Genomic DNA, 17,315 nt, shown 5'->3' with positions numbered 1-17,315 from the left:
ATCGTCCAGGAATAGGGATAGACACAAAGGGGATTCAGCTCCAACACCTCCAGCTGCTGCTGCAGGCTGGGGCTGCCAAACCACGCGCCAGAGTCTCCCAGCAAGGGAGAGCAGGGATGCAGCAAGGCCAGGTTGAGGATAATTGGCAGAACATCGTGTGGGGAAGATGCTGTCAGGATGGGAAGTGTGAAAAGGGAAGGCTGAGATCTCTTGGCAGGGCTGTCCCCTCGCAGCAGGAGAAAGGCCAAGGAACCTTCACTCAAGCTGAGCTCTTTCATCACCCACAAAAGGATCCCAACCCTCTGAGCCGGCTCAAACACACCTGAAGAACAAACTGTGCCAGCACACTTTGTGAGCAGCCGTGCGTGACCTCACAGCTGGGGATGTTTTCACCCCACAGTCCCCATGATCCATGTGCAGTGACTCCATGCCCTGGATAGAACCCCATCATTTGTGCTGCCCGTCACCAGGACACGAGACATTTCTGGGGCAGATGGATTCCAGAGATGTCCCTGCTGCTGGGAAATCACTGGTCCTAACAGGAGCCCCACTTATCCGTGCCTTGGGAAGGGATTAGACACGGAGATGCTCAGCCAAACACCTCCCGTCTGTCTGTCCCGAGGAATTCCCCAGCCTTCCCCTGGTTTCCCTGCACAGACTGATCCCTCTGTGTCCCTGCCCCAGCTCCTGCCCCCGGGCTGAGCCAGGGCCGAGTCACGCCAGACACGAGGGCAGCACATGGCAGGACAGTGGCAGTGCCCTGGGGCTGCAGTGATGTCCAACCCCCCGGATACGTCCGGCCACATCACAGCCGCTCTGCTCCGCTCCCCAGCTCCCATTCCTGCCCCGGGAATGTTTGTCAGAGCTGCGAGGGAGGGACGCGCTGGTGGCGTCCGTGCAGTCACGAGCGGAAGGTCCCTAGGGATGGTCCTGCGGCTTCCTCAAGCCCAGAACATCCCCACGGGATGCTGCCAGCACGAAGGCGGTGATGCGGAAAGATCAGAGGATGACGAGGCAGGGAGGCTCGGCAGCTCCGGGTCACCTCCGCTTGCCGCCCCGGGCGCCGGGCGCTGGGCGAGCCCTGCACCGCTCGGCAGCTGCAGATTCCTGCCTGTCCCACCCCCTCCTCCGCAGCCTTCCCGGCCACCCCTTCCCCGCGGGGCAATGCCAGCCAGACAGCCGGGATTGCTCAATGGCAGCTGCAAGTCGCAGCGCATCGCGTCCCCCCGGCTCGCAGAGGGATCACGGCTGCCCTGCCCACAGACAGCCCTCGCTCTGGCTCAGGCTTTGCCAGCATCCCTTTTTTCCACACATCTGGGAGTGCTTCGGCTCCCTGGGGGTGTGCAGAGGAGGAGGAGGAGGCCAAGAGCTTCTCCCTGTCCTCACCTGTGACCACCAGCTCGCCATGTCCCCCCTCAGCCCTCTGTGCCCAGGGAAGTGTCGCTGCTCACGAGGACCCTCCCTTATCAGCCCGAGCTGTCCCGGTGCCAGTTGCAGTTTCCAAAGGCGGAGAGGGAAGATTAGGATATTTAGCTTTGAAATCAAACAAATAATTGCCCAGGCTTTCTGCAAACAGATCAGGGTTGGGAGGTCAGAGAGCAGCTGGTAAATCTCAGCACTGTTTGCTCTGCCTAAATAATATTAGACCGAGGATAATCAATCATTTTAATCAACAAAATTATTTATAACTCCTCAGAGCAAACAGTCAGCTCTGCTGGCAGCTGCCAGGGGGTTGCAGGTAACAATCCACACACCTCCGATTCCCGTGTGCTGATGGATTGACTCCATTGCATCCCTGGATTTACTCCCCTGAAGATTTGCCCTCGCAAGTGCCTTGACCCCTCCTCTCTGAGGGTGTCCCTTGCCAGGACTCACAAACACACACTCAAACACACCCTCAAATACACACAGATCCCCCCAGCAGCCACTCTGCAGCTGAAACCCAGCCCAGGGCAGCTCACAGCACTCACTGCACGCTCCAAGCTCCTTTCCAAGCTGCATCTCCCAGTGCAGCAGCATCCCACCAGAGGGGAGGGAGAACCAGCTGGACAGGAGAGGGAAAAGGTGCTCCCTCTGCTTTGCCACCTGAGCCAGCCCCATCTCCTCTGCTCTCCTCGGGCTGTGACTCTGCTGATGCCACCACGACACCTCCACAGGCACCACTCGTGTCCCACACACTGCACACCCCCCAGCCCCGGGACAGGCTCTGCGCTGCAGCAGATGATCCCAGCAGCCACAACGGGACAGGAGCCTTTTCCTGGCTGGGCTGGAAGCTGTGCAAGCCAAGGGATCACCGAGAGGAGAACCAGGGTCAGCTTCCCATCCGGGACCAGCAGGGAACCAGGGACAAGGCCATCCCTGGATGCTCCTGCCAGCCCTAGACCATTTCACCTCCCTGTCCCCTGGCCAAGCTCAGCTCCCTCAGTGATGGAGGCCAGGAAGGGGCCTGGGAGAAACCTGGGAACCAATGTTCTGCAGCCCACGCCAGCCTCAGGAACAGCAGTGCCAAAGCAATTTCATTTCATAACTTCCCAGGAACAATTCTCCTGGTTTTCTTCATTTTTAAGCAGACAAGAATACAAACAAAGGGGATTTTCCAAGAGAGCCCCAGGATTAATCCTCTCCATCCAGGCTGAGCTCGGGGCTCCTGGGCTTTGCCCAGATGTGTCACACCACACAACATCCAGGTTCCCAGTATGCTCAGGCACAACAGCGAGGGTTTTCCCAATCGACCCCAGGAAGCTCTCGTTTTACAGCTCCTACTTCTAGGAAACTCCCCACCAGGGAAGGGACCAGGGCAGGGACTGGGCCAGACCAAGCCTTGGGAAGATGAAGGTGGGAGTGAGCTGGGGAAGGCGGCCAAAGGCGAGCTGGGCTGCCCCATCAGCCTCAGCCATCCCCATCCCAGAGCCAAGCGCTGTCCAGGATGGGATTATGTCACCTCCTGGCCTCAGGCGGGAAGAGCGAAGGGCAGGCAGGGATAAACCCGAGCGGCTGGAGGTGCTCGGATCTGCCCAAAGGAAGCCTGAGCTTGGAAACCTCGGTGAGGGCTGGGGGAGAGAGGCTGAGGCACTCCCAGGCCTCGCATCCACCCCGCGCAGCATCCGGAAGCTATTAAGGAATTACAGCCTCCCTGGCCCCAAGCCCTCCCCGGCAGAAGTGCCTGGGAGCAGATGGTGAAAGGGCTGATCGAATTCGGCTGCTCGGGCCAAGAGGCTCTTTAGGAGAGACTCAGTGGAGGAGGGGGTGGAGGGGACGGCATTTGGTGACTCGGGAGCTGGGAGCCCTTGCCAGGAACTCCAGGAATCCTCCATCAACCCTAACGAGGCTGGAGGAGCTTTGGCAGGGACTTGGATGTGTGGTTGGAGGGGTGTGAGATGCCCTTGGGAGCTCCTGGTACTCCAGGAGTGACTCCTCAGTGATCCAAGGCTGGTTCCTCTCCATCTCCAAGTGCACTGGACCAGCTCCGTTCCAGGGAGGTGGGATTGGCCCCAGGAGCTGTGTGATCCCAACTCTTGATCCCAGCTGAGGAGGAGGCACAGGAGCTGTCAGTCCAACAGCCCTGCCCGCCCCCGAGGCTCTCCTCCCAGAAAAATGCAGGTTTGCTAAAATCCTTCATTCCCAATTTGGTTTAATCCCACCCCATTCCCAGCGCCCACGGGAAGGCACCGGGCATGGGACCAGACCTCCCAAAGAGCCCTCAGAGAGGGATGGAGCTCCAGTTCCTCTGGATGGGGAGGAGGTGGGGAAAGAAGGCCAGGATGAGTGAAATGTAGGATGAAAAAAAAGCCAACAGGAGGGAAAAAAAAAAAAAAAAAGAAAGAAAGAAGGATAAATGTGCTTCGAAAGTCATCCTTGGTGCCAGCCCTGCCGGAGGTGATGCCAGTGCCTGGGCAAAAACACTGATGCAGGAACCAAAATTGCCTTGGGATGAAGGAAGGGATTAAACCCTCCCTGGAAAGTGGAGGGGAAAAAGGAGGAATGCCCCAAAAACCAACATAGCCCCAAGCTCCGGGCTCCCTGCCCTGGCCAGCTCCAGCCCCCCGCTCCCTGTGTCCCGGGGGGGGCAGGCATCGGCTCCGAGGCTCCCGTGCCATCGCCCATCCCCGAATCCAGCCCTGTTTTTCCGAGGGAGAAAGCTGCCGCGAGTCCCCGCGGGATCCTTGGCCGGCCGCCCCGGCTGCCCGAGGTTGGGAAATCGGGAGCCTGCTCGGGCTGTGCCGCAGGGCCGGCACGGAGCGCTCCGTGACCGTCAGGGGATCTTTGCGGAGCAATCTTTTCCGAGACAAGTCATGAGATTATTTCTTGCCTGGAATTTGCTCCCGCAGCTCCCATCGGCCCCGGACTGCTGAGTCAAGAGACCGCCGGGGCTGTGCCCTCCAGATGAGTACATAAATTGCCATGGGGAGTGCGGGGGGCCGGGGGGGGCTGGCGCCCGGCGGGGCGCGGGATGGGGCAGGGAGGGGACCCGATGACTCCCGAGCCTTGGGCTGGGGATGGAGCCCGGCTTGGCAGCCGCGCGCGGAGTTAGTCACCAGATTAGCGAGCAGTTACACACGCGGCTTAAAGGCACATCATCCTCCCCTGCCCTGCCCTTCCCTGCCCTGCCCTGCCCTCCTTTTTCCCCGGGGTTTTGTCCCCCGTTTTCTTTCTTCTTTTATTTTTTAAATTTCTTTCAGCCTAACTGTGGCTCTCAGTGAGTGCCTGGGAAGCCACAGGAGGCAGAAGCCCTTGAAGACGCCAGAGGGGGAGAGGGTCCAGCCCGGGGGTGACACAGCTCGGGGCAGCCTCTCCTGACCCCCTTCCCTCCCCATCCCGCCGATCCCTTCCTTCCCTCCCCATCCCGCCGGGCAGCCGGGTCACTCTACAGGATCCATATGGCCCCGGCCGCTCGGGCTCGGCTGTCTGGAGCAGGGATGGTGCGAGTCATCCCGCTCGAAGGCAAACAGGCGCAGGGCCGGGGCCTTTCATGTCCCGGCCTTTGGAGCCAAATTCAAATCTGGAGCCGCTTAAAGGGATGGGAAGAGCCCCAGCGAGGAACGGCCCAGGCTACCGGGACAGCTCCGAATCCCAAATCCCGCTGCTGCCGCTGGAAAGGAAAACTTTCCCAGCCTTCCCAGAGCCCAAACTTCCCTGGCAACCCTTCACAAGGATGGGGTTGGGAAATGCCACGGGCTCGGGGCACCGCGATGCCGCTCCCAACCTGCTGGGCTCCTCCGCTGCCTGGGGATGATGCCAGGGATTGAGCAAAGGAGTTTTTCCTCATTTCCAGCTGCAGACCGGGAGGAATTGCGTTTGCTGACCTCATGGAGCACTCTGAGGGATGGAGCAGTTGGGTAACGTGCCTCAAGCACTTGAAAAGAGAAAGCTCTTGGCACTGCATTTTCAAACCGCTTCTAACAATAATGGGTAAAAAAAGAAGGGGGAAAAAAAAGACCCAAATTTCACGTGTTCCACTCCATCTTTTTTTAATTTTCCAGTGGAAAAAGCCAGGACTACTCAGCTTTTGCAAGTTGTTTCTTCAGAGGGTTCAGGTTTCGGTAAACAATTGCTCAAAACTAAAAGGTAAGAAAACAAAAATCCCCTTTTCTGCTTCCAGAGCAGTGACCAAAATTCACTGGCTTTGCACAAACACACACAGGCACCTCTGAAGAAAACTTTCATGTGGGTCAAAAAGCCGCAGTTTGATTATTGTGATAAAAAGTGCTGACAACGGGGGGAAAACAACAGAAAACAACCCCCAAAGCACTGCCCGGTGTCCAGTTCCAGCTTTTGGGGTCTGCTGGTGGTGGTGGCAGCTTCCCTGAGTCAGCAGTTTTGTCCTGCAGGGCCATCCCAGGAGGGGCAGCATCCCAGTGGGAATCCCAGCAAGCCCCATCCCGCCGTGCCAGACTCTTGGTTCCCGAGGGATGCTGAGCCCCTCGCCTGCCCCAGTCACCCAGCACCCCCACACTGGGAATTCTGGGGGACATGAATGGGTCCGGCCTGCCTGGTGCTGTGGAGGAGCCAGGGAGGAGCCGGGCAGTGGAACACAGACCATGGAAAATGGGAATCCTGCAAGCAGAGGGAGACCTGGAGCACCCGACTGGGGATGATCCCACTTCACTGATGTGGTGGAATGGGAGCACCGTGCCTCAGTTTCCCTGAAAAACAAGGTCTCATCAAGCCTTTCCTCGATGACTTTCGGGGTCAGAGACCCCAAAGCTTTACCAAAAATGCTGCATTTAAAGAAAATCCCAGTGCTGGGCTGGCTTCTCCCGCGCTCCCCACCAGCCATGTGAAGAATGCCTTGGAATCACGTCAAGTATTCGGGATGGGATGGGATGGGGGGAGAGGGGGCACGGCGAGGGGAGAGGGGGAGCTTTTGACTCAGTGTCTGGCTTCTTTCATCAATCCCACATTCCTGCTCATGCCATCACCCTCCGGGAAAGTGCGACAACCTCCAGAATCCATGTGGAGCCAATTTAGCATCCCCTCCGTGTAAGAAAATGCATTCTGTTCATTAACAAGCTCTGGATGCTCAGCTGGGGTGAGGAGGCAGCCTGCAGCCCCACAGCCATCCCAGAAACTGGGATTCAGTGGGAAGATATCCCACACACGGCCCCATCCCAGAGGAGAGCAGTGCTCCTGGCACACTCTCCCTCCCAGGACATTTGTTCCAGACCAGATAACCCCAGGGTTCCTGCACCAGCCACCTGAGCTGGAGGTCTCTGCCTTTTCTGGCTTTATAGGAGAGGTTTAAACACGAGGGAAAAGGCTGGAAAGCAGGGAATTGCTGGAGCAGGGATTGCTGTTGTGCCCAGCACCAGCTGGGAGATGAAAGAATGGGAATTACAGCCCCAGAGCCCAGTTCAGACCCAGACAGAGCCCTGTGACTTTGCACATCCCAATCCACAACCGTGGCTGTCACCAGGACTCCAATCCTCATTCCCAAACCAGAGGGAGCAACACAAACGAGGGGATTTTCCTCATTCCCAACCCAGAGGGAGCCACACAAAGGAGGGGATTCTCCTCTCTGGGGAGGCAAGCCGCTGTGTCTCGGCGCGTTTGTGATGTTTTTCTGGCAGGTTCTATTTATCCAGGAACCAGATGTGGGGCTGAGGGGCTGTGCTGCACCAGCTTCCTGCTTCCCTGCAAACACCGGCTCCACCTGCCCTGCCCAGAGCTGGACACGGCCTGGAGAGCCAGGAAAGTGCACAAGGTCAGCACGGCCAGGGAGGGGACAGGGCAAAACGTGGCACCTGCCCAGTGCTGCTCAGGGTCATTGCTGCCATGAGCTGGTGCTGCTCATGGGGCAGAGGAGCAAATCAGGTCTTGGATTTTTGGCAGTTGAGTGAAAAAAACCCCAAAACCTCAACATAAAAATGCAGAGTTTCAGTTCAGAAAGAGATGGTGGTGACAGAGCAGGGTTTGTCCCCATCCAGGGGCCACCGCTCTGGAGAAGGATGGGACACCTTGGAGCAGTTCTGAGCACAGCACCGAAGGCTCTGTCTCCAGCTCTGCAAGGCAACATTTGCAGCCTGTGAATGGCTCCAGAGCCGGGGGTGGCTGCCCTGAGACCAAATCACAAACTGAAACCACCCTGGGAGTGCCTGAGCCCAGGCTGAACAGGGCCCTGAGCCACCTGGGCCAGTGGGAGGTGTCCTTGCCCATGGCAAGGGTGGAACTGGATGAGCTTTAAGATCCAACCCAAACCATTCTGGGATTCAGGGATTTATTTCTTTTTTTGCCAACTCTGTGCCCACCCCAGACTGTCCCTCCCCTGTTCCAGGAGATATCCAGGCACAACGTGTAGATTTCCACATTTTCCCATAATTGCCAGGGAAGCCTGCGGGCACGAATCCTCAAGCCTGGGAAAAGCTGGGCTGGAGGTTTGAGAGCAGCTCTGCAGGGCTGAGCTGCAGGACCCAGCCCAGCTTTCCAAGGGTCACCTTTGCAGGAGGAGATCCCCCACTCCAGGCCCGTTATCTCGGAGCCATCTCCCGGCTCTGCCATGGGCAGCACTCAAGAGTTTCCCCCCCCCCAAATTCCACTGCACCTGGGAAAAATGTAGGAGCTCGTAGGAGAATCAATAAATATTTATTGTTTAACCAGCAGTATTTTGACTGGAGATGTAAGCATGGCCCCGTGCCAGGGAAACGAGAGCCTTCTTGGCCAGCACTGCAAACAAATTTTCGTCTGTATCTCGTTGGAAGATTATAAACTACACAATGAAAGGAAAAAAAAAAAGAAACACAGGCAGCGAGCAGCTTAGTCACGGAAGAGGAACAAAAGAGCTGAGAGGGATAACTGGCGTGGGGTTACAAAAATGGGCTGCAGGCCTGATTTTTGGCTGTGAGGCAGCTGTGCTGCTCCGATCAGCTGCAGATTGTGCCACTGGCTCCTGCTGGGATGGGGCTTGGAGCTGCACCAGGAGGCACTGGGGACACTGGAATCCACCAGGAACTCCCAGCCAAAAAGCCAACTGGGGACTCAGGGCCTGACCTGCAGAGGCACAACCTTGCTCCTGTAGGAATATCCCAATTCCCATGAGGATCCCCAATCACAGTCGGGCCCTGGCTCCAGGGGAATTTCAGTGCTCAAATAAAGCAGATCCTCCCCTCCTTGTGCACCTCCTCAGTCCTGGCACATCCCCACCCTGCACAGGTGCTCCTCCAGCAGGATCTGTCAGCCTGGAGGGTGCCAGAGCTCCATCCTTGGAATCAGGGACAGCAGTGACTGTCCCAAATCCTGCGATTTGCTCATCTTGTGCCATGCAAGGACCAGCTGACAGTGCAAAGAGGAAAACACCCTCCTGCCTTATCTGGGACAGATTTACTTGGATTTGTTCCCTCCTTCCCCAAAATCCCAGCAGATCCTGGTGCCACAGCTGACAAGAGCCATTTAGGGTGACAGATCTGCCAGTTCACATCCCCGAAGTGCATTCAGACGGCCTGGTCTTACCCACACCCACCCGAGGGTTTAATCTATGGGACAACCTCTGCACCCTAAGCCTGATCCAGCTGCTCCCAGCTCCTCACACAGCAGGATCCATTCCAGAGGGTGCAGCCTCTGCACTTCCACAGCCGCAAATCCAGAGCTGCCTCCCAGAGATGTGTCCAAGGCCAGGTTGGATGGGGCTTGGAGCAGCCTGGGCTGGTGGGAGGTGTCCCAGGTGGAACAAAAAGATCTTTAAAGCCACTCCAACCCAAACCATTCTGGCATTCTGTGATAATCCCCTGGCAAAGCTCAGCCCCAGACCCGCTGGAGTCCCAGCCCCTTGCTGCCGGCCTGCCAGCAATCTGCTCTGGATTTGGGAGTGCAGGAAGTTTTAGGATGTCTCAGCAGCTCGCTCTGGAGAGCTGGAGCGCAGCATTCCAGCGTTATCCCTACATTCTATAAGGCCCATCAAAACATGGCACGCTGTAATTACACGGCTAATTAGGGGCTACTCCACGCAACGAAGCTGTAATTACACCCTTGGTGCGCGCTTTGGGGAGCTGGGGATGGAAATGTGGAAGGAACGGGGGTTTGCTCCTGTTCCCTGGAAATCTCCCTCCCTGTGCCCAGGTTAAAACCAGGGATGCGTTTGGTGGATGTGTCCCTGAGGGACAGCTCCTCCAGTCGCCCTTTTCCACACCTTTTCAAAGCTCTGGTGTGAAGTCGACACGAAAAAAGCTGGAGCTGGTGGCAGCCAAGCGCAGCCAGTCCCCCCTCCTGGGAACCTCTCATTCCCGCATCCCGGCTGGATACCGCAGTAATGGGCATTTTGTCAGCGCATACAGAGGTAATTGCTCTTCTTCAGCTGAGTTCTCACCTCCTCCACAGGCAATCAGCACCGAAAAGGCGAGAGCAGCCCCAAGCCCTCCATTTCCGAGCCTCAGCCTCGCTGCTGATGATTCCAGCCCACACAGAGCATCCCCAGCCGAGCCCGGCTCTCACCTTGGCTGCACTGCAGAGCAGAGCATCCCAAAAGATCCGAATGCGATTCCCCGCATCCCTGGAATCACCAATCAGTGCTTTCCTTCCCCCAGGCTCTGGCATCCTGCGTGTCCCGGGGAGGACAGGTGGGCGCTCTCCCAGCACCTCTGAGGCAGAGCGAGGGACAGAGAACATCCCAAAGCGGGGAGAGAAATGCTGGAGCTCTCTGCTGGGTTTTATCCCGCATGGAAAGAAAACGTGGCCATGCAGGAGCCAGCTCCCGTCAGCAGCAGGGAAACTGAGTCACGCAGCAGCTGACACAGCTGGAGGAGATAACGCAGGATCCAACCCTTCTTTTTGGATGAGAGCAATGTTCCAGGTCCCTGAGCGCTTTTATCCCGACCAGCTCAGCAAACTGAGCCCTGCTGGACGGGCCGATCCAGCTGTGAGTCGGTTCCCTGCACACCTGGGAGCCAGGGATGGCTGCAAACTTGTCCTGCCTAGACAAGGCAGAGGGCAGAATGAAGGATCCCCTCCTGAAACCTAAAGAAGAGCGATTTTCTCTGCCACTCGCCCGCGGCGAGGCTCTGTGGAGGGGCTCCGCATTTGCCAGGCTCGCTTTAAATGCAAACTCCCGTATTTGTCTGCACTGAAAGTGAAAGCAAAGCCTGACCTGGCTGTGGGAAGAGGGAGAAGCACGATTCAGGCAGCTCCTACACCCAAAAGCAGCACGGAAGCTGTGCAGGAGCTTTCCTGTACCCTGCAGCACTACAGCAGGAGAACCAGAATCTTACAGAGGTTTGGGTTGGAAGGGAAAATCTTGCTTCAGCCCCAAGTGACGTCCCAAATCCTAAACAGAGGGAAAGGCTCTTGCCAGATAAAAATACACCCCTGGGATGCCACCCACGCACAGGCCAATGGAAACAACGTGTCCATGTCCCAGCTATCCTCAGGGTAGGCATGGGAAGAGCCGAAAAGCCGAAAAGTCCGGATTTCTGTGCTGCGTGTGCGCGGAGCAAATCCCTTTTCCAGGAACAAATCCCCCCCTGCTCCTGTAACACACCTCCAGGGAAAGCAGGCAAAAGGAGAGCTGGATGCAGGATGGGGAGCTCAGCATCCCTGCTCCACCTGGGATGACCGGGAACGACACCTGGGATTACAACCCTGCTCTGGGACCTCGGGGGCAGCAAATCCGCAGCTTCCTTAGCAAGAGATGAGTGCCTGGAAACCCCAGCTACACCCCACAGCTCCGGGAGCTGCTTCCCACTCTGCCCACAGCCAGCGAACGGAGCGTGCAGGAAACAAAGTGATTTGTGGACGGCAGCGTTCAGCAGCCCCCAGGTGAAGTTCCCCTTGGGGTTGAATTTTGCGTGGTTTGGGGTTTTACTGTCTCAAAAACAGTCCCACCCAGCCATTGGTGGATTGGCAATGTAGGTACAACCACAAGTGATGTTACTGTCCTCTCCATCAGAGCCTCATAAAAATATCCATGCACATAAAATGGCACATTAAAGGAGAACCCACCTCCTTGGGGTTCTGCTCATCTCACCCACACATTCCTGCTGATAACAGCACGGGTGGAGGGGGAAATTTGGCTTTGGAAGCTTCCTACAACTCCACATCCCCTCCAGGTTATTTTTAAACCCTTCGGACACACCACAAATCCCCCCGAAGTGTTGCAGGCAGAGGTGCGGGGTGGAGCAGTGCTTGGTTTGGGGGGTGAGAGGGGACAGGGGTGTGGTTTTATGGGGCACCTGGCACATCAAACATCCTGCACAACTGAAATCCTCTGGCTGCAGGGATCCTCCCTGCCCAGGGTTAACCCCAGGGATCACATCGGGCATGGCTGCTTTGTGAAGGGACAAGGGGCTGGAGTCCTTCTCAGCCCATTTTGGAATTCAGGACGATGGGAACACTTGGTGGCAGATTCAGGGCTGAAGAAGCCGTCAGGGAGCGGATGAGTCCTCCAGGAGCAGAGAGAAGTGATGTTCCCTCCCCGCAGCATGGTTGGATCCCAGGAACACAAGCCAGCAGCATCCTCACTCCTTCCCTCACCATCAATCCCACCAAACCAGAAAGCTGCCGCGTTCTCCCCGAGCTGGAGGGGAAATGAGGTTAAGCCAGCTAATTGACAGCGCTGACCTTTGTGGCTCCCAGCGAGCGCAGCCACCAGCACAGGAGCGGCTGCAGCCGAGCCCGATGGGGGGGCAGCTCTTTTCTACCTCTCGGGTTTGTGTTTTTCAGCGCTCTTCCTGCCCGAGTTTAAACTTTGGGTCGGCTCTAAGAACTGTTTGCTGACATCAGCTGCAGCAGAGCTTTCAGGGACGGAAGAAAATGAGCTTAAGGCAGGGTGAAGCTCAGTCCTCCCTTCGGGCACCAGGGAATTCCACTGCTCCAGGGCTCAGACACCCAGAGCCTCTGTGAGAGCTCCCACCCACACCAGGAGAGTGCAAATTTAAACAGATACTTTACTCTGGAGTGAAAAGCGAACCTCATCCCACCCTGATGGTCCAGGTGTTTATTCCTATCCCATTTTCTGCCCTTCCAACAAAGCAAACTGCCCTCAGGAGCTGAAGGGCAGGAGTGAGTCTTCACCAAAGTTTTAGGAAATAGGCACAAGCGGGTCCTCAGCTCCGCTCGAGCCTCTCATTTCAGCTGCGTGGGTGCATCCTCAGCATCCCTCGGGCATTTTGAAGCCTGGTGCCCCCAGCCCACACCCCGAGCCAGGCGCAGCCCTGCTGTCGGGGCAGGGAGCACCGGCCCTGCTCTGACCAGCACAGGGTCAGAGGACGGGAGGAGGGATCCCAAGGGAGACACTCCTGCGCTGGACACTCCGTAGCCCACGGATGGCTGATGCCCAGGTGGGTGCTGACTTTGGAGCTCTTTGCAGCCCAGCTGATGCTGCACCAGCATCTACTGAAGTCTAAGCACCAACCCCTGTGTGGCTCCAGCACTCAGCTGTCATTTTATTTCCACATGCAGCCCAAAATTCCAATGCCTGCAGGAGCTCTGCCTCCTTTCTGGCTTTCCTAGAAACTTCCTAACCAGCAGAGAAACGTACAGCTCAATCTTAAATTTGATTTTCTTCGCCGCACTGGCCCTGCACAAAATCCAGCAAACTTCCAGTGGGAATCACAGCAGGGAGAGATGAAGCAACAGGACTCGTTTTATGCAGAAAAAGGAGGTTTTTTGTTTTTTTTTTCCTGCGGGCCCTCCAAGCTCCATCCTCCACCTCGCCCGGGCAGGGCAGAGAGCAGTTGAGCGCCCGGGGTCAGGAGCAGCCGACGCCAGCAGTGTGTGAACAGCAGCCCTTATTCTGGTCAAGGCTCGGCTCGGAGCAGTAACCGCAGCCAGCAGCAGCTGAACTCACCGCTACAGCACACACAAACCCCCTCTCGCCTCCCTTCAGTAACGTGTTGCTCTCTCCACCCATTTATCCAGCTCCAGAAAGGAGGAAAAAAAAAATCAAAGCGGCGGGTTTTCCTGGATTAAACGTGCAAAATCCAGAGCAGTTACCGCTGGAGCGGTGTTTCCCAAATACCACGAGTGCTTGGACCACACAAGGCATTTTCAGCGAGGGATGGGGGAACGCACATCCCAGCTAGAGACGGGGGAGTCCCGGGGAGCGCGTCTCTGCCGCCGGACGGGCTTCCCTGCATCCCGGCAAGGATGCCAGGCGCATGAGGGAAGGAGGCTGGAGGGGCGGCGGGATGGTTTTTAGGAGAAGGAGGGGGATTGAAAGTCGTAAAAGCGCTCGGAAAGTCAATTGGCCTTCGGCAGCGGGCAGAGCCCGGGCGGCACCGCTGCGCTGCGACTTGGGGTGCGCTCCGTGTTCCCTTCCCAAAGACACCCCCAAAAAGCCCACACCGACCTCTCTGATCACCCCCTCCCCCCCCGGCCAAACCTCTCCCGCCGCCGCCCTCGCAGGGAGAAGGGGATGGGGCTGCACGGAGCGGGGCGCGGAGGGGACACGGCGCTCACCGGGGGACGGGAAGAGCTCGATGTCCACCTTCTCCGTCTTGATGATGGTCAGATCCACCGCCGCCTTCATGGCTGGGGCAGCGCCGCGGGGGCGTCGCGCCGGGAGCGGGGGGCGGCGGCTGAGCCCCGCCGAGCGCGGAGCGGGGCGCCCGGGGCAGCGCGGCCGGCGCTGCCTCCCTCCTCCCGCTGCTCTTCCTCCTCCTCCTTCTCCTTCTCCTTCTCCTCCTCCTCCTCCTCCTTCCTTCCTTCCTTCCTTCCTTCCGCGCTCCCTCGCTCCGCTCCCGGCTGCGCTGCGCTCCCTGCTCCTCTCCGCTCCGCCTCGCCCGTCCCCGCCGCCGCCGCCCCGGCCGGGCTGAGCCGAGGGGAGGGCGCTGGGCCGGCCCCGAGCGGCGACAGCGGCGGGAGGGACCCGCCCCGCCCCGCCCCGCCCCGGAGGCGGCCCCGGCCCCCGGCGCCGCGGGGAGCGGAGCCGGCGCTGCCGGGGGAACGGGGGGTCCGGGCATGGAGGGGGGGCAGCGCATCCAGGGCGCCTCCGCCCCGACCTCTGCTCGCATCCCGGCCCCCAAACACGGCGGAGTGAGAGTTTGAGCACGGGAAAATGCCGCCCCGGCTGGAGCCACTGCCTGAAACCGGTGGTTCTTGAAACTGGGCCAGTTGTCTTCACCCCGCCTGTCTCGACATGAACCGCTGCCTTCCACACTCACCCCTTCAGTTCCCATCACCCCTTCATCTCCTCACGTTTCCATCACCCCTTCACATTCCCACCATCCCGCCTGGAGCAGCCTGATCCTGTCCCACACATTCGAACTCAGGGGCACAGCCAGGGCAGAGCTGTGCACATTGTGTCCTGGTGGGTGACAGCCAGGGGTGGCTGTTCCCAGGCCTGCTTGGTAGAGGTGGGAGGCCAAAAGGAGTTGGGAACTGACTGGATAAAAAGCATCTTGAAGATACAAGATGAGTATCATGCCAGCACGGCATGGAGTTAACAGAAAAATACCGGTTTTCACATGAAATCTATTTGATTGTATTTAGGTAGCACAAACTTCAGACCACAAACGGCAGAGCAGAAGGAGAGAATGACTCACAGATGTCAGCTTACCGGCACGGAGAAAAAAAGTCATTAGCAACCAGCTCTTGTGGTTCTCTCACTCTGAAAGTGTGTAACAGCCTCCGACTCTCTGGGGCAGATCAGGCTGCTCCCATCAAAGATGGGCTCAAGTGAACACAGGCCTGGGGTTATGGCACTGCCCAGCCCTTGGGATGGACCAGGGTCCCGCTTGCAAACACCCCTGAAACCTCCCAAGGCCCCGAAAGATGAGCTGCAGATTCAAACGCTGCAGCTCAGGTTATTTCGCTTCTGCAGCGGGGCCTGTCTCAGCCACCACGGGCGTATTTATAGCAGGAGATTTGTGCAACCGAAAGAAGCTGCGAGGTGCTGGGGCAGAGCTGGCTCTGGCTGCACGCACGGCTTTGCCAAGGCAGGCAGATCGAGCAGCAGGGGGGCTGAGAGCTGGCAAAGCCCGGCAGGGAGCTCCGGCCCAAAGTTCATCTTCCTCACCCACTGACAACCTCTCCATTCCCAGTTTTACAGGCAGTCTTGTTTCCAATTCACTTGCAAGCTCAGTCCTGGGCAACCTATTCCTGCAGCAGTGGAGTGGGACCAGCGATTTGCTGTGATGAAAAACCTCCTCCACTGATTCCCGAGGGCTCGGGAGAACCTGAGCCATGCTCAGAGTTGGAAACCTCGGCTGGTGGTTTGGAACCTACCACAGGAATGAACCTGGAAATCCGAAGGTGGGAAGAGGATGGCTGCAGGGATAAAATGTGGTCCCTCCCCAGGACAGGCTCATGTCCTTGCACCTGCCCCCGGTTTGGGTTTCTTTCTTCCCCCTACAGCAACAATTGAAGGAAGAAACTACAGAGAGATTTAGCAGACCGTTTCTAGCTGAAAATCAAAAGGGGATTCAGGAGAAACAGCTGCCTGATCTCTGATCCCTCCAGAGCAGGCTTGGGAAGAGAAACCCGATGCAGTTATCAGAGCCCCCCAGTCCTTTCCTTCCCGCGCTCGGCCGGGCTGGGATCCCGCGGCAGGGAGAGGAGGGAGCTGGCCGGGGGTGCCGGTTTGTGCAGCTGCCTGCCGGAGCCAGCAGAAAGCACCTGCGGTCCCAACCGTATGGAAATGACCCCCCCGGGCGGCTCGTTCGCCCCGCTCGGAGCGCGGCTGCAGCAAACCACAACCCCCGGACCGAAACAGGGGAGGAGGAGGAGGCGCGGCGAGGTCACCGGGACTCGCCCAAACACAAACTGGGACAGGCTGTTGGTGTCACACGGCACAAGGCTCTCCTGGGCAGAGGATGGAGCTGCAGGGATTGAGACGCAGCAACAGAGGAGGCCCTGAGGTGTCTCTGCTTTAGCCTCGCTCCCCTGGGCCGATGCTTTTGGCTCGGCCTCTCCTGCAGTGTTACAGTCTCGAGGACTGGCTGAACTCCAGGGCACCTGTGCTGGAGATCCTTCTCTTCTGGACCACGACAAAGCTGCTAATAAAGACCTTTCTCACAGCTTGTGGGGTTCTTATTAGGAGAGATCCACACGCTGCTGGCATCCTGGCTGGGCCCTGATCCCACACAGCCAATGACACCGAGCCCAGCTTGGGGCAGGATGGCTGCAGAGGACCTCTGAGCTTTGCCTCATCCCCTTGCGCCTCCCCAAACTTGTGTTCCATTTTGCTGGTGCAATGCATGACAAGCCCTACACACAGGGAAACTGGAAATGCTTCCAAAAGTAGCACCAGGGCAAAAATCCCCAAAGGGGAGGAAAACAACGGAGTGGCTGCGGACGGAGGTTTCCTCCCAGGGCAGCTGAATCTCTCCTTCGAACTCTATCCCAGCAGCCGCCTTAATTTGTGTTCACTTCAGAGCTGCAACATGAAAGCCCTGGCTCTGAGCTCCAGCTGAGCCGCTCAATGGCTCAGTGTTCGCAGAAGGCATGGAAGGAATCCATTGATTAGTTTCTTCAGCTGGGATGTGACCATTCTGAGTCCAAGACCTGCCAAACATGACTTCGCCCCAGCAACTGGTTCCTATTTGCTGCTCGCAGGCTTTAGAGAAATCTTTCCTCTTCCCCATCCAAGTCTCACCCTCGTTTTCCACTGGGTGGTTACTGAGCGTTAATATCCACTCAGGCTCTGTCCGGGGAGGGAGGATGCGGGGCTGGAGAGCGGCCCTGCAGCCCAGAGATGGGCGATAACCCTCTGCCCTCCTGCCGCAGCGCCCCGCTGTTTGCAACGCTGGGAACAAAGAAAGGACGGGCAGTAATGCCCCATTGTTCCCGCGGCCGCTGACGAACCTTGGGTTAACAGAACAATAATAATTATTATTCATTTAGCACTGAGGAAAGGTATTAGGAGAGCAGAGACTTTGCCGTGATTTCCGAAC

The 17,315-nt window shown here is 57.8% G+C and overlaps 1 protein-coding gene across 2 annotated transcripts in view; it reads right to left on the bottom strand.

The window, feature by feature from the left end:
• Positions 1-17,315, bottom strand: part of ETS1 (ETS proto-oncogene 1, transcription factor) — a 76,309-nt gene that overhangs the window by 32,727 nt on the left and 26,267 nt on the right. The window contains exon 1 of one of the 2 annotated variants that reach the window (XM_032133709.1): positions 13,882-14,044. The exons of the other annotated variant lie outside the window; for it this stretch is intronic. Within the exon in view, the coding sequence (XP_031989600.1) occupies positions 13,882-13,951 (70 nt within the window). The 5' untranslated portion in view covers positions 13,952-14,044. Of the gene's footprint in view, positions 1-13,881; positions 14,045-17,315 lie in introns of those variants that run through there. 2 annotated transcript variants of the gene reach the window in all.

Source organism: Corvus moneduloides, chromosome 25 (assembly GCF_009650955.1).
Source record: "Corvus moneduloides isolate bCorMon1 chromosome 25, bCorMon1.pri, whole genome shotgun sequence".
Taxonomy (NCBI): domain Eukaryota; kingdom Metazoa; phylum Chordata; class Aves; order Passeriformes; family Corvidae; genus Corvus; species Corvus moneduloides.
Note: the sequence above shows the minus strand (reverse complement) of the source record. Positions and strands in the feature narration are given on the sequence as shown.